This window comes from Meles meles, chromosome 20 (assembly GCF_922984935.1).
Source record: "Meles meles chromosome 20, mMelMel3.1 paternal haplotype, whole genome shotgun sequence".
NCBI classification, from domain to species: Eukaryota; Metazoa; Chordata; class Mammalia; order Carnivora; family Mustelidae; genus Meles; species Meles meles.
The window spans coordinates 27,280,399-27,303,833 of record NC_060085.1 but is presented as its reverse complement, the minus strand read 5'-3'; the positions used below and the strand labels follow the sequence as shown (position 1 = coordinate 27,303,833).

General features: G+C 49.1%; 1 protein-coding gene across 3 annotated transcripts in view; it reads left to right on the top strand.

Annotated features, from left to right (window-relative positions):
• Positions 1–23,435, top strand: part of FAM3D (FAM3 metabolism regulating signaling molecule D) — a 35,496-nt gene that overhangs the window by 11,014 nt on the left and 1,047 nt on the right. For 2 of the 3 annotated variants that reach the window (XM_045990713.1, XM_045990714.1), the window contains exons 3-9: positions 1,180–1,287; positions 3,996–4,019; positions 7,427–7,544; positions 13,475–13,533; positions 16,348–16,398; positions 21,100–21,184; positions 21,861–21,987. In XM_045990713.1, the coding sequence (XP_045846669.1) occupies positions 1,180–1,287; positions 3,996–4,019; positions 7,427–7,544; positions 13,475–13,533; positions 16,348–16,398; positions 21,100–21,184; positions 21,861–21,987 (572 nt within the window). The remainder of the gene's footprint in view (positions 1–1,179; positions 1,288–3,995; positions 4,020–7,426; positions 7,545–13,474; positions 13,534–16,347; positions 16,399–21,099; positions 21,185–21,860; positions 21,988–23,435) is intronic. The other variant, XM_045990715.1, reaches the window with a different exon arrangement.

The following is a 23,435-nucleotide window of genomic DNA, read 5'->3' as shown; positions in this document are numbered from 1 at the left end:
GATGAACTGAGATAATAATGTACGTGAAAGCTGTTGGCCCGCTGCCTCCAACAAAAGTCTGTATCATGTGAGCTGATGCCCAGGGAGAATTCTGGGTGCCTCCAGCCACACTGGGGCCCAGAGGATGAGGGACCCCCCCCACACACACAGCCCTGAGCCGTGCCCCACAGGATCCAGGGGGCTTCTCCTCCAACCCTAGTAGCCAGAGGCCAATACAAGACCCCAGAGCTGAATTCAGGGCCACATGGAGGTCAGGAACGGAGCTAGAGAGCGTGGCTTGATGGCGGTGGGGCCACCAGAGTCCCTGAGCTAGGAGGTGGCCCTCATGGGAGAGTGGGGGAAGGGAGTGAGACCGGGAGCTCTGGGGGTCTGTCTTGGGTGGGGGTTTGCTCCCCACTGGTGCAGAAGCAATCAGGCTGTGAGGCCAGGGAAGCCACGTCAGCAAGGCCAGTGTGTGTTCCTATAGATAGCATTGTGTGGTTATTTGTGGCAGCTTTCAGGAGGAGTGATAGAAAATGTGAGGGACCAGCCCTAGCCCCAAGCCACCTTGGAAGCTGCCAACTAGAGACAACTATCACATCACTCCCAGCAAGCTATGGGCTCAGAAGCAAGGCTGTTGAACCATGTCCACCCTATGACTGAGGCACTCCTGCCCAGAGAGGCTGAGCTTTGGCCCGAGGTCACACAGCAGCACTGACTGTCCAGAGCACTGGCCACAGCCTTCCTGACTCCTGTGGCAGGGCTCCCCGAGCGGGCTGTCTGCTGCAGAACCTGCCTCCTGCTTTGCTGCCACACACTCGGGCCTCATCCCGGGGTGCTGGATAAGACTGCAGATTCCTAGGCCTCACCCCTCAAGAGTTTGTCTCTGGGTGGCTACATGGAGCCCAGGAAGGCTCATTTCTAACTTTTTCTCCCAGTAGACCTGCTTGGGGAAATGTGGCCACGTCACCTTGCAGCACGGCCTCACCATTTGATCACTGCATGGACTTGCACATGGTCCCACCATGCGGTCCCCTGACCTGGTCCAAGGTGTGGGCCTCAGTCTGAGGCTACAATATGGGGTCTCCTGGTGAGGACTCGTGACATGGTCTCACTGTGGGGATTCGGTAAGGACTCACAAAGAACCTTGCTATGTGGCCTTGTGATAAGTCTTCACGGCAGGATCTCCTTGCTCTGCAGGTGTGCTCCGCCTCCTGGCTCTCATCTTTGTCCTGGTCACCACATGGATCTTTCTGCGCAGCTACATCAGCTTAAACATGAAAACTATCCACCTGCCCCGCTGGTTGGGTGAGTGGGGCTCATTGCTGGGGGCAGGGATTATGGACCAGGACGGGGCCAAGGATAGTCCTCCCTCCATCTGTGGGTGACCCAGGAGACAGTCAGACATGGCAGAGTTTGGGCTGCCTTTGGGACTCCAGCCTTTGTGAGGGTGGAGGCTGCCAGGAAGGCTGGAGCCCATAAGGAAACAGAGAAGTGTTCCAAGACCCTGGCCAAAACATGTGCCTGCATCGAGGGCCATTTTGGAAATGTGATTCCAAGAAAAATGGACAGAGGGAGGAAGAAAAGAAGGAAGGAAGGGAGGATGGAAAGAAGGAAGCCATGAGACACAAAACTGAGCATTGAGTGGCATCCAACCACAGCTGCTCTCACTTCTTCCTGAAACATTCTTCACACAGATGTCCCTCTTCTCCAGCTTCAGGTCTCTGCTCAAATATGACCTCCTCAGAGAGTCCTTCCCCAACAACCCCAGCTGCAGCCATGACACCTCCCTCTACTTTAGCCCCCATGTCAGCCTATTTCCTTGAGAGCTTCACCATCATCCATTATTAGGGTGTTTATTTTTTTTTTTAATACTACATTTTTTTTTTATTAAGCTCCTCTCCCTACCCCACTCCCCAAGTGATTCTTTTTTTTTTTTTTTTTTAGAGAGAGAGAGAGAGATCGAGATCGTAAGTAGGCAGAGAGAGAGGAGGAAGCAGGCTCCCTGCGGAGCAGAGAGCCCAATGCGGGGCTCGATCCCAGGATCCTGAGATCATGACCTGAGCCGAAGGCAGCGGCTTAATCCACTGAGCCACCCAGGCACCCCAGGGTGTTTATTTATTTGTCTACTTGGTTGTTTTCAATTGCCATCCCCTAGAATGTAACCTTCTTGAAGGCAAGGATTTTATCCTGTGTACATCCATTTCTCTAGCACTCAGTGCAGGGCAGATGCTCAGTAAACATTTGATGAATGAAAGAAAAATGAATGGATGGATGGATGAATGATGAATGGGTGGATGGATGGATATGTAGGTGGATGAATGGACAGGGGGATGGATAGATAGTGGATGGATGGATGGATGGATGGATAGATGGATGATGGATAGATAGATGGTTGATGGATGGGTGGATTGGTAGATGGTGGGTGGAGGGATGGATGGATGGATAGATTATGAATAGGTGGACAGATGTATAGATGGATGGATGGTGGGTAGGTGGGTAATGGATGAGTGGATGGGATGGGTGGATGGATGAATGATGAATGGGTGGATAGATGGGTAGATGGATGGTTGGATGACAGATGGGTGGCTGGCTGGATGGATGGGTAGATGGATAGATGAGTGGATAATGGATGGGTGAATGAATGATGTCTAGGTGGATGATGGATGAGTAATGGATACCAGTTGCTTACATGCATAATCTCATATAAGCTACACAAATGGCCCCATGAGGTGATCCATGTGTGGTTGTGGAATGGACTCATACATGACCTCACGGTGTGGTTTTATGTGTAGTCTAAGAAAAGAGCAGCTCAGGGAGCTTCAGGGAGATGAAGAAAGTTGCCCAAATTTCCCCTATAGAGGTCAGCAGGAATGGGAGCCCAAGTCTCCCAGGTCCAAATCCTTTCAAAGGAAGGAAGGAAAGGAAAGGGATTTATGGCTCTGCATTTGTCCTCTTTGGATTTAGGGAATGACCTCCACTGACATAGTCAGTAACCTCTAGCAGTGCAGGCTATCTCATAGCTTCACAGCAGTGAGAAGCCAGTCACCCCACAGAGGAGTCTCTGAGATCCTACGTCTCATCCACTTCTGGTCAGGCGTGGCTCACACCCACGTCAGGATGAATTGTATAGACCCTTGAAGGCCACCATGTCCCTGGCCCCAGTGCAGTGCTGTTACAGAGAGGCACTTTGCTGTGCGGACAGCCTGGGAAGAGATGGGCCCAGGTCAGTGTAGGAGGCTCTGAGCAGAAATGGAGCTCAGGGGTGTCCTCTAGAGGAGAGAGCCCCAGCCTAAAGTGAGAAAGAGGACAGAGTTTGAAAGTACACCCCAGAACTGAAGTCTGATGACAACACCTCCAGCCAGCATGGAGTGACTATTCTGTTAGGTCCCAGGGACCCCAGAATGAGAAACATGTGGCCCCCGCTCATGGTCTGAGTCAGAAAGACAAACAGACCTAATTACAGAATATACAAAACAAAAGTGATGATCCAGGGTCTCGAGAAATACTTATGCTGACAGGGCAGATAACCAGTGGGAAAGTGGCCATTGAAAACCATGAATGTTCGGCCACCGAAAGGGCTAATATTCATTTTCTTCAGAGGTTCCTAGCCTGGCTGCATACACCCCCCACCTTATTATTTAATGCGCTAATATAGAAGCACATAGATTACTGTAGCACAAATTTATGTTAATATTTTATTACTATATTGATGTATAGTTGGTTTCTGTTCTCATCTATTTTATTTTATGCATTTAATAACACGCTCTGTTAGAGTAGGAAGTGCTGTGTGTGTGTGTGTGTGTGTGTGTGTGTGTGTGAGAGAGAGATAGAGAGAGAGAGTGAAGGGGTGGCAGCGGTAGGTGAGGGAGGGCTCCCTGACAGAGTGGGACTTCTAGAGTTCACCTCAACATCCCCCACAGGAGAACGCTTGGCCTGGCCAGTGCCGCTCTCCAGCCTCCAGCGGGGGGCGCCCAAAGCACTTTCTCGCTAACCAGATTGTGTCTTCTCTCCAGCAGATTTGGACTCTAAGAAGGTCGGTGAGTATCACCCCAGCCCTGCCTCTGCCTTAGAGTGAGATTTTCCAGAGCTGCTCCTCCCAGCCCTGCAGGCTCTAGAAAAATCCTGGTGTCCAGAATCTGCCTGGCTCTCTCCTCCCATGGCCCCACGGTGCCTTCTGAAGCCCCCAGCCCTGTAGCAGTAGTGGTCTCCTCTCAGCCATTCAGACTAATGGAGATGGCTCAGCTCTCCTTTCCTTAGCAACCCCACCCTGCAGTCTGGATTGCCTCCCTAGTCACAGCCCCTGGCCCTGCACAGCCACCTCCCCTCTCTGACCCCCACTGAGCCAGAGCCCTGAAGATGGGTGCTATGCTTATTATCATCGTGCAGCGACCACAGGCTTGGGTCACAGTTCCTGTTCCAGAGTACCAAGGGCCATATGGGGCACTCCAGGTGCCCCCAGAAGCATATAGAAGGGGGTGCTGATTGTCTTTTAGGGTAGAAGTGCCCCGTGTGCCAAGAGAGATGAGGTGGGGCAGGGTGTTCCGGCCTCCAGGAGGGCTCCCCCCTTCCAACGGGATGAAATCAGAGAAGACATTAGGGAGGGAATGGCAAAGGCCTAGAGGCAGTAATGTGGGGGGCTACAAGAGAGATCATGGCTGGAGAGTCAGACTCTGGAAAGTGGGAATGCTGAGGCCTCCAATGTTGGGTACTGCAGCCATCCAAGCAGGGCTTCAGTGAAAGACCCCAGCTCCCAAAGTCTGGAGAGGGGGGAAGGGAGGGACAGTTATGATGATGATGATGATGATGATAGTACAGTGATGGAGGGCCGACTATGTTCTGTGTTCAGAGCTTTCCAGGCATCTCATGCAATCCTCACCACCTCGGGTAGGAGCTCTAATTATACCCATTTTATAGGTGGGCACACTGAAGCTCAGAGAAGTGAAATCTCTTGGCCAAGGCAACACAGATGTACATAGTGGAGCAGAGTTCAACTCCAGGCTAGCCCAGAGCCTACCCTCTCAACGCTCCTTTCGGGAGGCAACATCTCCAAGCCCCCCTTCTCCCACCCTAACATAGTAGTGACAGAAGAGGGTCATAGTTCAAGGAACAGAATTTTGACTGAGAAGGGCATGGGGGCCCCCGTGCACTGCGGGGTTACAGAGAGCAAAGACCATATGGATCAATACCAACCATTCACCCACACCTGCAGCTCCATTGACCTGAGCCTCCTGAATCCTATTCTGGAGTGGACACAGAGTAGCACAGCATCTCGGTACAAACACACACTCAGGCATCATCTGCTGGGGCATGACGGATCTGGGCACACACGCTGCCTCCCCCGGGCCGGCTCTCCCGGTTGACATTGCCCGTCAATCCAGCCCTGGTCCTGAGGGCCCGCAGGCAGTCTCTACAGATTTATCATTAAGCCCCTAATAGCAGCTCCACTGACAGTTCCGAGAAGAGCTATCCGACAGCCCTGATCTAAACCAACTCCTTCATTTTACAGCTGGCAAAGGTAAAGGGAGAGATTTCTGGCAAGTCACACTGAAGATTATTCAAAAGCAGCCCACATTTCCTGACTGCTCCACACCCCCACCCTCACCCCCCCACCCCCACCCAGTGCTCTACTTCACACCCTCAGCAACAGCACTAGGGGTTCCCAGAGGGCTTGGAGTCTCAGGGTTTGAGGCAGCTGGTGGGGGGCAGCCCCCCAGCCCAAATCCAGAAAGCAAATCCCCGTCTTCCAGTGGCTGAGCCCTCTGGACGTCATCCCTTTCAGCCAGTAGCTGGACCGTAAAAGCTGGATGGTCAGAAAATCAATTCTGGAAAAGCCTGCTTAAGCCAGCTTGTTGACATCAGGTTTATCAGACTTAGCTGCAGTTGATTAGGCTCTGGGCAAACTCTACAGTGGGGTCCAGGGCCTGGAACAATCCCCCCAGCATCAGTGAGAATGTCTGGTCTCAGGAGTTACCTGGCCTTTCCGTGAGGGGACAGGGCACCAGAGGTGAGGGCCCAAGGCTCACAGGAGAGTAGGACCCCTCCCCAGCCTCATCCTCAGCCTTCATCCCCACCTTTCGGCAGGTGCCAGGCCTCCTGAGAAGGGCCCTCTTCAGAAGGTGGAGAAAGGGAGTCAGGTCCCCACGTCTCCAGCTCTCTTTGACAGGAGCCACTGGCCTAGACACCCACTTTGCCCTTAACAGCCTCTTGTGGGAGTCTCGGCACCTGGAGCTCATTCTGGTGACAGTGTCCTGGTTTGAGCTCTGGTTATACCCATCAGGTGGGTGTACTGAATCTCGGAGCAAGAGGCAGGGCAGAGAGCCTACCATAGCCATTCAGGCCTCCAGGGCCGCCCGCTTGGCTGGAGTACCCGGGCGGGAGCAGGCCTGCCTCCTAGGAAGGAGCACCTTTTCCTACTCTGAGGTGCCATGGGCTTGGCAAGTCTTGCACAGTGGGTTGTGTCCCCCTCCCAGAGGGGCACTTTTCCCTGAGGCACAGAAAGGCTCCCTAGAGGCGGGCAAGATCCTCAGCACCCTGATGGCATCCTTTCTCCCAGCCTGGAGCCCAGCCCTGCCCAACCACCTATGCGTTCATTCAGTGAATGTTTATTGAGTGCCTACTGTGTGCCAGGCACGGGAGCTCCCGGCACGATTTAACAAGATAATAAATGTAAAATGCTTGCCACAGTGCTTAGCACACAGCAAGCCCCCAGCAGCTGCCAGCTTGTCTCAGGAAGCCTGGGGGTTTGCTCCAAGCCCGTGCTGCCAAAGCTCAGCCGGGCGGGGGCAGGGGGCTGGAGGAGACACGCTGCGGGATCATGGCTTTCCCTTTGCAGGTGAACTTTCTCTAATTTCATGTTTACCCAGCCTCCCTAATGGTACTTTCCAAACTGTCAGGTGGTATTTAAAAAACAAAACAAAACAAAAAAAAACCCAGCAACAGCAGGCATTAATGTAAATGAGAGCCTGCCAGGCTGAAAACACAGGTGACAGAGATCCCCGCTCACAAAGAGTCCATGGAGGGCCCAGCTGTGTGGGGGGGGGGGGGGTCCCAGGTTCATCTCCCGCCTCTCTCCGGCCCCCGGGGCTGGCCCTGGGAGAGCCACCAGGAGGGGACGCGGGTCTGAATCAGAGCCAGGCGCTGAGCTGGAGCTAGAGCTGTCGTGGAAACCCTCAAAATAAACTCAAGGTGGTCAGACACACAGGTGTCACCTGTGTCTTCGGTGGAGAGGGCTGGAGGCGCCCTGCGCATGCGTAAAGGGGCAAATCCCCCAGCCTCGGGCAGTCGGGAGGCAGCCTTGGGGAGGAGGCCTCTAGCAGGGTGCAGAGCCTGCGGAGCCTGCTCCCCGGGCCGCTCCCCTGCTGAGCTTGCTCTCCCGCCGCTCCCCTGCCTCCTCCCAAGCTCCTTGCCACGCTGCCTCCACAAGGTTGGTCTGTTCCTTCCACAGAGGTCGTGAGGACCAAGTGCGGCCTCAGCAAGCCCTGCCCGGACAACTTCTTTGCCTTTAAAATCAGCAGCGGAGCCGCTAACGTCGTGGGTCCCACCATGTGCTTCGAAAACCTTGTGTAAGTTTCTTGCGTTCCCTTTCTTTTCACGGGTTCATTCGCCAATTCGAGGCTGCAAGGGGCGGGCGCTGAGACAGACCCACACCGTCCACTGGCTTCCTTTTCCTCTGGGTGGATGAGTCACGAGTCACACTAAGCCGAACAGCTTCCCCATCCGCCAGCACCTTGCTAAATGCTTCCCAGCTTCCTCTCTTTCAATCCCCCAACCCTCCCGGGTGGGGTTGCAGTTATCCCCTTTGCAAAGATGAGGAAATGGAGTCTCAGACGCCATTACCCAGCTGACTCGTGGCAGAGTCCGGACTTGAACTCTTGAGTTTGTCTGCCTGACAGTCAAGGTCCTGGGCTTCCTCTAAAGGGGAATGCCTCTGGGGGAGCTCAGAAGCAACATCCAGGCCTCAAAGTTCAGATGCAGCAGGTGCGGGGGCTTCCATCCAGGTGCCGGACAAAGACTGTACCCATTATCCAAACCAGATGGTAAAGGCTCTGAGGCGCTAAGTTTATCCTACCAAAAGGACCAGGAATTGGTGGTGTATGTATGTATGTATGTATTTTTCTTTATTTAAATTTAATTTGACATATACTGTATTATTAGTTTTTTAGGTAGAATTTAGTGATTCATCAGTAGCATGGAACACCCAGTGCTCATTACACCACGTGCCCTCCTTCATGCCATTACCCCATCCTCCCACCCAACTCCCCTCCAGCAACCCTCAGTTGGTTTCCTATAATTAAAAGTCTCTTACGGCTTGCCCCCCTCTCTATTTTCTCCTCCGCCATCTTGACTCCTCCCCACCTCCCTCTCTATTTTCCTCTTATTTTATATTTCCTTCCTTTCTCCGTGTTCATCTGTTTTCTTAAATTCCACATATGAGTGAAATCATATGGTATTTGTCTTTGACTTATTTCACTTAGTATAATACCCTCTAGTTCCATCCACATCATCGCAAATGGCAAGATTTCATTCTTTTCAATGGCTGAGTAATATTCCATTGTATGTATATACCACATCTTCTTTATCCATTCATCTGTCAGTGGACATCTGGGCTCTTTCTATAGTTTGGCTGTTGTGTACATTGCTGCTGTAAACATTGTGTCCCTTCGAATCACTGTTTGTATCCTTTGGATAAATACCTAGTAATGAAGTTGCTGGGTCGTAGTGTAGCTCTATTCTTAACTTTTTGAGGAACCTTCATGCTGTTTTCCAGAATGGCTACCCCAGCTTTCATTCCTGCCAACACTGTAAGAGGGTTCCCCTTTCTCCACATCCTCGCCAACACCTGTTGTTTCTGGAGTTGTTAATTTTTGCCATTCTGACTGGTGTGAGGTGGTACCTCATTATGGTATTGATTTGTATTTCCCTGATGCCCAGTGATGCTAAGTTCTTTTTCATGTGTCTATTGGCCATTTGTATGTCTTCTTTGGGAAAATGGCTCTTGATGTCTTCTTCCCATTTCTTGATTGGATTGTGTGTTCTTCAAGTGTTGAGTTTGATAAGTTCTTTATGGATTTTGGATACTAGCCCTTTATCTGATAAGACATCTGCAAATATCTTCTTCCATTCTGTAGGTTGTCTTTGGTATTGTCAACTATTTCCTTTGCTGTGCAAAAGCTTTTTATTTTGATAAAACCCCAATAGTTCATTTTGCTCTTGTTTCCCTCGCCTTTGGAGATGTGTCTAGAAAGAAGTTGCTGCGGCTGACAAAGAGGTTGCTGCCTTTGCTCTCCCGTCGGACTTTAATGGATTCCTGTCTCACATTTAGGTGTTTTATCCATTTTGAGTTTATTTTTGGGTACAATATAAGAAAATGGTCCAGTTTCATTCTTTTGCGTGTGGCCATTCAGTTTTCCCAACACCATTTGTTGAAGAGACTGCTTTTTCCCATTGGACATTCTTTCCTGCTCTGTCAAGAGTAGTTGACCACAGAATTGAGGGTCTATTTCTGGGCTCTCTATTCTGTTCCATTGATCTATGTGTTTTTGTGCCAGTACCATGCTGTCTTGATGATGACAGCTTTGTAATAATACTTAAAGTTTGGGAACTGTGATACCGCTGACTTTGGTTTTCTTTTTCAATGTTCCTTTGGCTATTTGGGGTCTTTTCTGGTTCCATAAAAATTTTAGGATTATTTTTTTCCAGCTCTGTGAAAAATGTTGGTAGTATTTTGGTAGGGATTGCATTAAGTATGTAGATAGCTCTAGGTAGCATTGACATTTTACCAATATTTGTTGTTCCAACCCATGAGTATGGAATGTTTTTCCATTTCTTTGTGTCTTCCTCTATTTCCTTCATGAGTGTTCTATAGTTTTTAGAGTACAGATCCTTTGCCTCTTTCATTAGGTTTATTCCTAGGTATTTTACGATTTTGGGTGCAATTGTAATTCAGATCAATTACTTAATTTCTTTCTTCTGTCTCATTTTTAGTGTATAGAAATGCAGCTGATTGCTGTGCATTGATTTTATATCCTGCCACTTTACCGGATTCCTGTATGAGCTCTGGCAATTTTGGGGTGGAGTCTTTTGGGCTTTCCATATAGAGTATCATGTCTTCTGCAAAGAGTGAGAGTTTGACTTCTTTGCTGATTTGGATGCTTTTTATTTCTTTTTGGCTAGGACTTCTAGTACTATGTTGAATAGCAGTGGTGATAGTGGACATCCCTGCCGTGTTCCTGACCTTAGGGGAAAAGCTCTCAGTTTTTCCCCACTGAGAAGGATATTTGCTGTGGGTTTTTCATAGATGGCTTTGATGATATTTAGGTATGTTCCCTCTATCCCTACACTGTGAAGAGTTTTAATCAAGAAAGGATGCTGTACTTTGTCAGTTGCTTCTTCTGTATCAATTAAGAGAGTCATATGGGTCTTGTCCTTTCTTGTATTCATGTGGTGTATCACATTGATAAATCAATGTTGAACCACCCTTGCAGCAAGGAATAAATCCCACCTTGTCATGGTGAATAATCCTTTTTTTTAATTAACATATAACGTGTTATTAGTCCTAGGGGTCCAGGTCTGTGAATCATCAGGCTTACACACTTCCCAGCATTCACCATAGCACATACCCTCCCCAATGTCCATAAGTGAATAATCCTTTTAAAGTACTGTTGGATCCTATTAGCTAGAATCTTGGGGAGAATTTTTGTATCCATGTTCATTAGGGATATTGGTCTGTAATTTTCCTTTTGGTGGGGTCTTTGTCTGGTTTTGGTATCAAGATAATGCTGGCCTTGGAGGGCCAGCATTGAGTTTGGAGGTTTTCCTTCCATTTCTGTTTTTTGAAACAGCTTCAGAAGAATAGGTATTAGTTCTTCTTTAAATGTTTGGTAGGATTCCCCTGGGAAGACCTCCAGCCCTGGACTCTTGTCTGTTGAGAGATTTTTTAATTATTACTTCAGTTTCCTTGCTGGTTATGGACCTCTTCAGGTTTTTTTCTTCCTGGTTCAGTTTCAGTAGTTTATACATTTCTAGGAATGCATCTGTTTCTTCCAGATTGTCTAATTTGCTGGCATATAGTTGCTCATAATATGTCCTTTAATTGTTTGTTGGTTGTGCTCTCTCCTCTTTCATTCATGATTTTATTTATTTGGGTCCTTTCTCTTTTCTTTTTGATAAGTCTGGCCAGGGGTTTATGGATCTTATTAATTCTTTCAGAGAACCAGCTCCTAATTTTGTTGATTGGCTCCACTGTTCTTTTGGTTTCTATTTCATTGATTTCTGCTCTAATCTTTATTAATTCTCTCCTGCTGCTGGGTTTAGGCTTTATTTGCTGTTCTTTCTCCAACTCTTTTCGGTGTAAGGTTAGGTTGTGTATTTGAGACTTTTCTTGTTTCTTGAGAAAGGTTTGTATTGCTATATACATCCCTCTTAGGACCGCCTTTGCTGCATCCCAATAGCTTTAACAGTTGTGTTTTCATTTTCATTCCTTTCCATGAATTTTTTGAATTTTTAATTTCCTTGTTGACCCATTCATTCTTTGCTAAGATGCTCTTTTAACCTCCATGTATCTGTGTTCCTTCCAAATCTCCTCTTGTGATTGAGTTCTAGCTTCAGAGCATTATGGTCTGAAAATATGCAGGGAATAATCCCAATCTTTTGGTACCAGTTGAGACCAGATTTGTCACCCAGGATGTGATCTATTCTGGAGAAGGTTCCATGTGCACTAGAGAAGAATGTATATTCAGTTGCTTTAGGATGGAATGTTCTGAATGTATCTGTGAAGTCCATCTCGTCCAGTTTGTCATTTAAAGCCCTTGTTTCCTTGTTGATCTTCTGCTTAGATGATCTGTCCATTTCAGTGAGAGTGATATTAAAGTCCCCTACTATTAATATATTATTATTGATATGTTTCTTTAATCTTGTTATTAATTGGTTCATATAATTGGCTGTTCCCATGTTAGGGGCATAAATATTTGTTGGCTAGGCCCTTTTAATTATGGTATAGTGTCCTTCCTCATCTCTTTTTATAGTCTTTGGTTTAAAATCTAATTGGTCTGATATAAGGATTGCCAACCCAGCTTTCTTTTGAGGTTCATTAGCATGATAAATGGTTCTCCACCGCCTCACTTTCAACCTGGAGGTGTCTTTGGGTCTAAAATGAGTCTCTTGTAGACAGCATATCAGTGGATCATGCGTTTTTTAGCTAATCTGATACCCCGTGTCTTTTGATTGGGGGCATTTAGCCCATTTACATTCAGAGTAATTATTGTAAGATATGAATTTTGTGCCATTGTATTATTACCTGTATATTGTCTCTGTTGTTTTCTGGTCTGTGTTACTTTTGGGTTCTTTCTTTGCTTAAAGGATCCCCTTTTGTATTTCCTGTAGGGCTCATTTAGTGGTCACAGATTCTTTTAGTTTCTGTCTGTCCTAAAAGCTGTTTCTCTCCTTTTATTCCGAATGACAGCCTTGCTAGGATCAGGTGCCACATTGGGCTCCCTGCTCTGCAGAGAGTCTGCTTTTCTCTCTGTGCCTCCTCCCACTTATTCTCTCAGTCTCTTTCCCTCTGTTTTTCTCTCTTTCTCTCTCTCTCTCAAATAAGTGAAATCTTTTTTAAAAAATAGGTATTTTGAATCTAACTCCAATTCGAGCAAAAGAAGGAACTTAGTGATTCCCATATACAAAATGCAGAGATAATAGACTTCAGGACCAACTGGATCCAGGGGGTTTAAACCATGTCATCAGGGGTCCCTCTCACACCATCTTTAGCTCTGTTCTCTTCAGTCAGATTCTGTTTTCTCAACATGAAAATGGGTTGGTTCCTGTGAAGAAGGGAGGCCCCTAGCTGGTTGACAAAGCAGCCCAGGCTGGCACCCCACTGGGAAGAGAACTTTCCCATCCAAACTATCCCTATAAAAGTCCCAAGACTGAATTTCATTGGCTCGTCTGGGTCACATGACCATACCTGGCTCAGTTACTGTGGGCAGGGACACAGGGTGTTCTACTCATCCAGTCCTGGAAGACTGAGGCCAGCCCTGAGAACTACCTAATCTGAGAGTAGAGAAACTTAGTTTTCCCAAGAAAATGGTGGGCTGTGGATGCTGGGCAGGCAAGAACGCAGCTGATCTCCACACAGAAATCTCAGCTTCTGCAGGATGGCAGCAGCACTCTGGGTTCTGCCTTCTTCCCAGCAACCAGGCCTCACTGCCTGGGGGAGATGGGCTGGTCCCCACCTCCAACACCTCAGAGCCCCAGGCAGGGACCTTCCCTCTTTTCCAAGCAGACTGTTCTCGTCCAAACATGCCATGAGTATTCCTCAGAGAATCCAGCTCACCGCTCGTTTCCAGGAGAAAACAGATGGCCCAAATTATTCTGTGTTTCCTAATGCTTCTGCATAGCGCCGTGTGGGCCCCCTCAGAGTTCCAGAGTCACAAAAGCAGAGTGTTCGTTCCACACTGGGGACCAACTGTTGTATTTTGTTTTTCTTCTTCTTGTTCAGGATCATGAGTCCTGTGAAAAACAACGTGGGCAGAGGCCTGAACTTTGCCCTGGTGAACGGTGAGCTACAGATTCCCCCCACTACAGATTCTGCACCCCCAGGACAGCCCCCACCATGCTCTTAGTACTGAGGGCCGAGAGGTATGGGGAGGTAGTTAACATTCATTCAACCAACAGCAGCTCAGCTCCTACCACATGCCTGGGGCCGTCCTGGGGAAGCTTGTGGGACAGGGCGTCTAAAAGACCTGGTCCTGCCCACCAGAGTCCTGACCAGGCTTCTGCCATGTGCAGCTATCCCAGGAGGATATGCTTCTCCTGTGAAGCATGACCCCACCCTCAAGGCCACGCAGCCTAAACCAACACAAGTGAAACCATGGGGGACAATCCCTAACAGTGTGAGGTGAGGAACTGATTACATATCTTCATTCAGTCATTCAACAGTATTGACAGCAGGCACTGTGGGCCAGGCCCTGTATAGAGCACTGGGGTGGGGGGCGGGGGGGTCAGCCATGAACAGGAAGGACCAGCCCTGGCCTCAGACTCCCTGAGGTACCCACGAAGTTGGCCACCAATCCAGTGGGGTGGGCATCTGTGAAGGAGAAGGAAGCACAGCCCTGAGAACTGGGACACAGGGTGGGGATGGGGGTCATCAGGGGAGGCTTCCAGAGGGAAGTGCTGGTCAGCTGAGGCCTAAAGGATAGTATGGGTTGGCCAGAAAAATGTAGGGGAGACTCCTTCAAGGCTGGGGCAGCACTGTACATGGAGCAGAGCAGGAAGGAATGGGGAGAGGGATTGGGGGCCACATGGGGTCTCTCTGGACATACCAGAAAAGGAGGGATGACAGGTACAGCTGGGGCAGGAGTCAGGCAGGATGACAGAGTGAGGGGCTAAGTGTCCAGCTAAGAAGTGTGGGCTTAAAGTAGAGGACAACAGGGAGCCTCAGATAGGCTTGGAGCAGGGCATGAGGCCCCAGCCCTGCATTCCAGAAACTTCCTTCCAGCTTGGAGTAGGGAGGCTGGAGGCAGGGAGATGGTGGGGGAAGGCCCTCAGCCTCACTATCCTGCATCTCTCGCAGGGAGCACCATCAGGCCAAGCCTGAAACAGGGACACATTTCGGGAGAGGTGGGTTTATAGGGACGGGGTAAGGACCACGTGCTCTGCCCTAGCCAACACCCTCCTCTCTGCCCTTGGAGAGGCATGGATGAGATGGAGAGCAAAGGCCAATTCCCTGAATCTAAGAGCCACTTCCTGGGACAAAGGACAGGTGGACAAAGGGCACAGCAGACGCCCAGAAAGGAGGAGGTCAAGCTTGTGTGTGGCTTGACCATGTGAACACGCTTAGGAAGTGACAGGGTTTGGATTGGTTGCTCCTACAGAAGCCAGCTCCCTTCTGCCAAGAATCCTGCTGAGTCGGGAGAAAGGTCAAAGCCTAGAGCAAAAATGGAGCCTTACCCAAAGCAGGTCAGAAGGCACGCCCTGCTCCAAGCCTATATGGGGCTTCCTATTGTCCTTCGCTTCAAGCCCATACTTCTTAGTAGGACCCTCTTCGAATAGCCTCCCATGAGACAGGCTCAGACTAGGGTCTCCTGCTCTTCCCCTCATAAAGCACAAAGACAGAAACAAACATCAGTAGCCCCAAGAGCTGACGCTCATTGAGCCTTTGCTGCGTGCTGTTTCATTCAACCTCCTCCCCATGCTACAGTGAAGTTGTATGCCTATGTTCCAGGTAAGAAAATGGAGGTTCAGAGAGGTTGGGCAACTTGCCCAAGGTGACACAGCCGATAGAATCATCTAGGTTTGAACCTGGATCTGAATGACTGAGGTCAAATTGCTCAGCCTGAACTAACTTCCCTAGACTGAAAACCGCTGGAAGTGCGTGCTAGCTGTGGAGACGTCCAGTGGATCGCTCTCAGGGCCTCAGGTTCTCATCTGAATAATAAGCCAACAAGGATTGCTAAAGATTGGTTGTTCTCAGTCTTTTAGGGGGCAGACATTCTTTTAAGAAACTGTTTAAACTACACCTCATCCCCCTAATTCTAGAAAAATGCACAAATGAACATGATCGGTTTCAAGTGTACGTCAACCACTCCCTTCCAAGGACCGTACAGTGGTTGCTTTGAGAATCCAGGAAGGGCTGTAGTGTAAACCCTCCACCGACCCAGCAGGAGAGCCTCCACTACCCAGGTCCCTGTCCCCACCCTCTTCAGGGATCCACAAACTGGCCTGGGGGGAAGGGTCCCGTGGTGAAACTGTAGAGCTGCCATCCCCTCTGCAACACCCCCATCTAGTGGCAGAAATTGAGAACTGCAACTCCCCCTAAACACCTGGTTGCCTGTAGGGCTCCTTTCGCAAAATACGCAAAAGCAATTCAGATGACTGGACTCTGAGCTTTGACTACATTCAGCCCACTGCAAAATCTTTTGCCTTCATGAACCAGAGAATTCAGATGTCCTATTTGGGAAGAATTAATGATAACGATTGCAGTTATTTTTGCTACTGTTTTCCAGCTAAAATTTGTCTTGTATGTTTACTACCTAATTTAACTCCCGTAGATCCCATAGCCCATTGTTCAGATGCAGCAGTTGAGGTCCAAATACTAAGAGTGCGTTAAGAAGTGGCAAGGCAGAACACAGCCCCAAAGGGGTTGGATACTATTTGATTCCAGAGATCCTGCACCATCATATCCTTGTCCCTCTCAGATCAGTCCAGAAGTTCCTGGGCCCCTCCTCAGTCCTGCATGCTTTCTATAGGAGCTGACTTGACTCCATTATTATTCCATTTTTAGATCTTAGACTAAAGAGTAGCCATTTTCTGCAAAATAATAGGCAGGATGATTTATTTCATGAAATTGCAATTTTGCTCTCTCATCTGCAGGAACCACAGGAGTGGTGCTGACGCAGAAATGTTTCGACATGTACTCTGGAGGTAAGCACCTCTATTGGCACTGAGGTCCTAGGGTGGGCTGAGCTTCCCAGCTCTCTTCTCCCGAGGAGATGACCAGAGAGAAAGCATGGTAGGGGCGGAGGACCATCCTGCTGTCTTTGAAACTTCTTTCTGCTGTCTTAGTTGGGCTCTCCTGGGTGCAGATCCCAAGACCAGGAGTCAAGTGCAGTAGTTCATTTGGGAGGAGGTGATCTCAGGAAATGCCATCAGGAAGTGAAAGAGAGAAGGGGGAGACAGCTAGAGCAGTGTGTTACCAGGCTGAACGCGGCAGGCAATTGGAACTTGAGGGCCAGTGTCAAGTACATGCCTCAGAAATCTCAGAGGGGTAAGGGAACTGGGGCTCTAATTCCCCTAATTCGTTGGCACTTTCCACATTTCTGGCCTGCACCAGGGCATAGAGGAAGATCTGGAGGTCAGAGAGGACCTTGAGGCAAAGAAACACTGGTGTTGGCAGTTGGAGGCCAAGCAAGTGTGCACTCAAGTGCTAAGGACAAGGACACACAGCCCAGTTTGCTAGGTAAAGGTATTTTTTTTAAGGCCACAGGGGTCTCTCTTGGGCCCAAGGACAGAACAAGTCCTCCCAAGGCCTGGAAAGGATCACTTAGAGGCTCCAAGCTCTCTGCATCTTGCTGCAGACATCTTTTCTTCTCTGCCTGCACAGGTGTGCTTTCTGAGCTCTCTGGACAGGTGACCACCCGACTGTCCTCCCAGCCCTTAGCACAGCCTGCGGGCAGGACCCTGACCTCCCTGGGCTGTCTGTTCCCACCAGCAGCTTCCTCACCTCCAGGCTGGCTGGTCAAGCTGTGCTGGGGGCAGGAGTCTCACCCAACAACCGTGATATCTTCTAAAACACCGTGGAATCCATCCCAAACCCAGTAGGCCACCCACTGCCCAGCTGGCAGCACACCCCCCTCCCTCTGACCTCAAGACCCTCGACAAGGAGTGAGGCAGCAGCAGGGCGGCCCCTCGTAGGCAGCAGACTTGTCTTGATCCTGCAATGATGGGTTTCCATCAGGACAGCTGAACTGAGCTCAGCCCCATTTTCAGAGTTCAGTTCGGCTCGGTTTCCCACCCCTGTGCCTGGGAGCTCAGGGCCAGCTCTGGGCTCAGGCATCACTACCTTCCTGTGCCCATCTAAACACATGAGCCTCAGAGGGGACAAAGGCAGGCAGCAAGAAAGCAAAAAGCCCTCTTGGCTTTGCAACCAAAGGAGAGGCTGAAAGGTGGGCTGTGGGAATCAGGTGCCCAGCAGTCACAGCGGGGAATATTGGGAAGGGGATCTGCTGCCCCGCACTGAAGACAGCAGCTGGCGCCCTGACCCCTGGTCCCCTGGGTCCCCTGAGGGTCATCCCCCACTGAGTCCCAGCTCACGGGTAGGGTCTGCAGGGCCCGAGGCTGTGCTAGCTGACAGCCTGCCTTAGGGCCTATGCAGTCTTCTTCCAGGCATACCCCGCTATGGTAGAAGCTGCAGACCGGACCAAGGCATGGCCAGGGGCTGGAGGGGAGGGAGGGGAGGGCAGGACAGAGCTGGAGATGGGTGAGGAGATGGTGGGTCAGGGGTGGCTCAGGGCCAGGTTTATGGAGAAGATCCAGTCTCTGGAATCAAAGACTTCAGGCTGAGGCAGGTGACCCTTGGTGAACTTCAGTTTTGTTATATGTAAAATAGAGGTAAATCAGTGTCCCTTTAGGAGACAGATCAAGGAGATTGTCCACTGACATCAATCAGTGGGAGGGGCCCGGGGTGCATACAGCCTTCTCCCCTCTCTCCCCTCCCTCCATCGACATGACTCAGAAGTAAGGTCATTGTCAGAATGAAAAGGGTAAAAAATAATTTATTTTTATTTAAATTCAGTTAACATCTAGTGTGTTACTAGTTTCAGAGGTAGAGTTCAGTGATTGATCAGTCTTATATAACACCCAGTGCTCATTACACCATGGGCCCTCCTTAATGCCCACCACCCAGTTACCCCATCCTCCCACCCACCTCCCCTCCAGCAGCGCTCAGTTTGTTTCCTACAGTTAAGATCTTTAATGATTTGTCTTCTTCTCTGATTTCATCATTTTATTTTTTCCTCCCTTCCCTTATGATTCTGTTTTGTTTCTTATATTCCATGTATGAGTGAGATCATATGATAGTTGTCGTTCTCTGGGTTATTTCAGTTAGAAGAATACCCTCTAGTTCCATTCCCATCATTGCAAATGGCAAGATTTCATTTTTTTAAAGATTTTATTTATTTATTTATTTGACAGACAGGGATCATAAGTAGGCTGAGAGAGCGGGGAGGAAGCAGGCTCCCTGCTGAGCAAAGAGCCCTATGCGGAGCTTAATCCCAGGACCCTGAGATCGTGACCTGAGCTGAAGGCAGAGGCTTAACCCACTGAGCCACCCAGGTGCCCCAAGATTTCATTTTTTGATGGCTGAGTAATATTCCATTGTTATATGTACACACACACACACACACACACACACACACACACACCCCATATCCTCTTTATCCATTCATCAATGGACATCTGGGCTTTTTCCAAAATTTGGCTACTCTGGGCATTGCTGCTATGAACATTGGGGTGCATGTGCCCCTTCACTACATCTGTATCTCTGGGGTAAATACCAGTAGTGCAATTGCTAGGTTGTAGGGTAGCTCTATTCTCAACTTCTTGAGGAACCTCCATACTGTTTTCTAGAGTGTCTGCACCAGCTTGCATTCCCACCAACAGTGTAGGAGGGCTCCCCCTTTTTCTATTCTTTCCAACGCCTGTGGGTTCCTGAGTTGTTTAATTTTAGCTATTCTGACTGGTGTGAGGTGGTATCTCACTGTGGTTTTGATTTGTATTTCCCTGATGGCAAGTGATGGGGAGCATTTTTTCATGTCTCTTGGTCATTGGGATGTCGTCTTTGCAGAAATGTCTGTTTGCATCTTCTGCTCATTTCTTGAGTGGATTGTTTGTTCTTTGGGTGTTGAGTTTGATAAGTTCTTTATAGATTTTGGATGCTAGCCTTTTATCTGATAAGACACTTGCAAATATCTTCTCCCATTCTATAGGTTGTTAGAAAGGGTAAAAAATGATTTAAAAGAAACTAAATTTTATTATTGCTCTATTATGAATGTGGATATAAGGATGTAACCATGGCTGATGGGGACCCAGAAACAGAAGCATTTGAGGACAAGTTGCCCCTTCCCACAAGACATAAAAGAAGTCAATGACTTCTTTAAGTGAGAGGATAATTAACAGAAGGCACTTTTCTTTTCTTTTTTTTTTTCCCCCTAAACATTACTGTCCATCCCAGACAGTAACAGATCTTGATATCTGGAACTAATGGCTCCAACAAATTTTCAGAGTTCCCTCTTTTGTCTCAAGATATCAAGGGCCATTTCACTAACAGAGCTGCTGTAGTCACGGACTACAGGCCTCTATGTTACTAAGCTGACTGGCAACTGGCCTTGCTTTCAGAATTTGTTTCTTCCCCTAAGTCCAAGGGATCCCTGGGGAATGCTAAGAACTGGCTCACCTTCATGGGCATGGGCCTGTGAGTAGGGCAGCCATGCAGCCCTTGGCTTAGAGCAAACTTAGGTTTTGTCTGATGCTCTGCCTTCACTGCCTTGAAATTCTTAATTTTTTAACAAAAGGAGACACATTTTGATTTGCACTGGGCCCCCAAAATTATGTTGCTATCCTGCTGATAATTACAGCTCCATTATAGTGCATTTTCTATATGCCTAGAGTCATTATCACATTTGCTGTTTACAAAAATGCTGTAGGCGAGGCTACGAATCATCCTCATGCGACCCTACTTCTCCCACTAGGCAAATCTTGCCTATAGTTCCTCAAGTATGGGCTTCCTGTTCAAGAGCCCCACACACATAAATTACACCATATCCAGAGTACTATCTGAATCTAGTATTTTCTTTTGAATCACTTCACTTCTTTTAACCTAAATCTATCTTAAAAGATACATTTACATTTATGTTTATGTATCTATCCCTGCCCTAAGTTACCAGTTTTTATGTAGGAAAGGTGACTATAAAAATAAGCACAATGGAAACAAATCCATGTCCTTGAAGGACGCTGGGTGCCAATGCCTCCCCCTCCCCCCGACCAGGTGCTGCACCTAGGCCTGCTCTCTGATAAGTGTAGAGATTTTGCAAATGCAGGAAGGTATTAAAGATGGAAAAGGAGGCTTTCTGCTTGTTCTAAGCTGGAGAACTGGAGGACACAGATACTCTATCTCAGTGACCTGAGTTGTCTGTGGTGCAGTGGGTTTATCTGTCCTCTAAATTCAGCACAGACAAGTTAGGCTCTTAACCAGCATAGAAGGAGGTGGCAGGGGGTATACAGAAAGCTCAGAGTTCCTGAGCGATGACTGCACTCCATTCCTTAGGTACAGGTCCCCAAGGGCCTTTAAAACAATGCCTCTCACCCCTGGCTGCTCGTCAGGATCGCCTGTGGAACTTTCGAATTCCAGGGTCCACCCCTGATCACCTGAATGAGGGTGCCCTTGCTCCAGGCACTTTGCTCTCCCCTGGACAAGGGCTACAGGGAGCTTCACCCAAGGTGTCCCCTCCCACTGGCCCTGAGCTTCAGATGGAACTCTGTGTCAACCTGCCCCCAGCCACTCGCGGATCTTCAGGGCAGGAGCAGAGAACGAGAATGACCAGCACCCCACTTTCCTTTCTCCCACAGATGTTACGCTCCTGGTAAAGTTCCTTAAAGAAATCCCAGAGGGCACACTGGTGCTAGCGGCCTCCTATGATGACCCAGGAACCAAGTAAGTGGAAACCTCCACCTGGCCAGCTGTGGGTTGAAGTGAGCCAAAGGCTTCCAAGCCCTAAGTGCCTTTTCCCCACTCCCCCTCTGGCTCTGTCTTCTGGCAGCTTCTCCTAGGGAAATAACCAGACCAGTGCACAAAGACGTGTTCCCCATCATAGCCTCAGTTACAGCTTTGGAAAACTGGATGCAGTGGCTGTGTCCAACAGAGACCAAGTAGTTGCAGAAATTATGACACATGTTGATATGACATTATATGTGCATAGAAGAGGACCCTCATGAAAAATGATGAAGTAGAAAATTTAAGGATGTGGAACAATGCTCACCCTTTAGTATTAAGTGGGGAAAAAAACAGATTATAAATGCATTGGTATGACCACCACAGGCATGGGGAAAAAAGATATTAAGGAAATATCGTGAAAGTGTTACAATGATTATGTCAAGTGAGGTGAGACTGTAATTTTTAGTTCCTCTTTGATGGTCCATATTTTCCAGATAAACATGTATATTTGTAAACAGATGCAAAACCGTACTCATAGCCACTCGGCCCTAGTCCCCCTGAATGCAGCTCTGCCCAGCACGGCGGCTGCATCAGAGGGCAGAGGGGAGGCCAAGTGCTTGAGAACCTGCCTCTTCTCCCACCCCTCCACCTCACTGTCCTTTCTGGTCCTCTGCAGAATGAATGATGAGACCAGGAAGCTCCTCACCAACTTGGGCAGTTCCTATGCAAAGCAGCTGGGCTTCAGAGATAGCTGGGTCTTCTTAGGGGCCAAAGACCTCAGGGATAAAAGCCCTTTTGAGCAGGTGAGTTCCTGGTGGCCTCTTCATCTCAGTAAGGCAGGTGGGGGTAAGGTGCCAAGGATGGATGGACAAGGACTGGGGTGGCTGGGGAGGACACTGTGGGGACCTCAGAGGTAAGGGTGGCCCAACTGGCTAATCCCCTAGCAGGAAGTGGACTTGACCATTTTGCAAGGAGTTGGGTCCTCTATAAATGGGTAAGTACCAGAAAGGAGAAGGAAAAGAAAAGGATGAGGGAAGTGAGGAATGGGAAAAAGAGAAAGGAATGTAGGGATGAAGCCTGCATGATGGGCAGAGCAGGGGGCAGGATGTCTGGCTTCTGGTCCCAATGGAAACCTAAGCCCAGCCCCTCTGTCTCTTCACTCCCCAGCCCCAGGCCTCAGGCCTCCCCACCAGAGGGGAGAAGTTTAGACCAGGGAAGCTGTCCCCTTCTAAGGATAGATTAGGATAGAGAGGATAAATTTACATCAAGAGGAGGACAGAGGGAGCACCCGGGTAGTTCACTCTTTGGGCATCTGTCTTTGGCTCAGGTCATGATCCCAGGGTCCTGGGATCAAGCGCCGCAATGGGCTCCCTGCTTAGCGGAAGCCTGCTTCTTCCTCTCCCACTCCCCCTGCTTGTGTTCCCTCTCTTGTTTCTTTCTCTCTCTGTCAAATAGGTGAATAATGTCTTTTTTAAAAGGAGGATGCAGGAGAACCTGCCTGAGTCCATGGGAGGGGTCAGGCGTGGTCCATGGCTTGTGGCCCCACAGCCACCACCCAGGCCCCAAGCAGGGTCTGGAGTCTCAGGGGTGCTCAGGGGAGGAAAGGGGAGTCCGTGAAGGGGTGGGAGCCTCCAGGGAAATGCTGTACCTTCTCTCCCTGTCCCCTCTCTGTGCGTCCCCACTCAGACTAATTCCCAAATGTGGAAGTACCAGCCAGATCTTCCCGGGCCTGAGGTAGCCCGCAGTCTGGTGGTGAGAATGTTCAGCTCTGCCCAGTTCCCAAGGCAGGCAGCTAAGAGTCATCAGACACATCATAGGACTACTGAGGAGACTGGACGCTATCCTGAAGGCAGTGGGGAGCCATGGAGGGCTTAAGCAGAGAAGAGCGTTTGGAGACATAAGAAACACTAGCATTCAGCCAGCACTGACTGTGTGCAGGCTCAGCTGAGCAAGTTACCTGCAGCACCGCTTTTAATTCCGCAATGAAGCAGGTACAATTCTCACCCCACCATTTGAGGGTCTGGAGCAGAGCAGAGGTTTTAGCCGGCTTGTCTGGACCTGATGCGGTATAGCTCTCATCCAGGTCTGCCGGCCTCCACGGAGGTTCCCATCCCCATGCTCTGAGCACAGGGAGAAGGCCCAGGCACACGATGTGATGGAAACCATTAGGTCCTTTGTTCCCATACATGGAGCTCTGGGTTTTAGAGATGCAGCATCTAGAATTTCTTCTATCCCTAAGGGTTAGCTACAA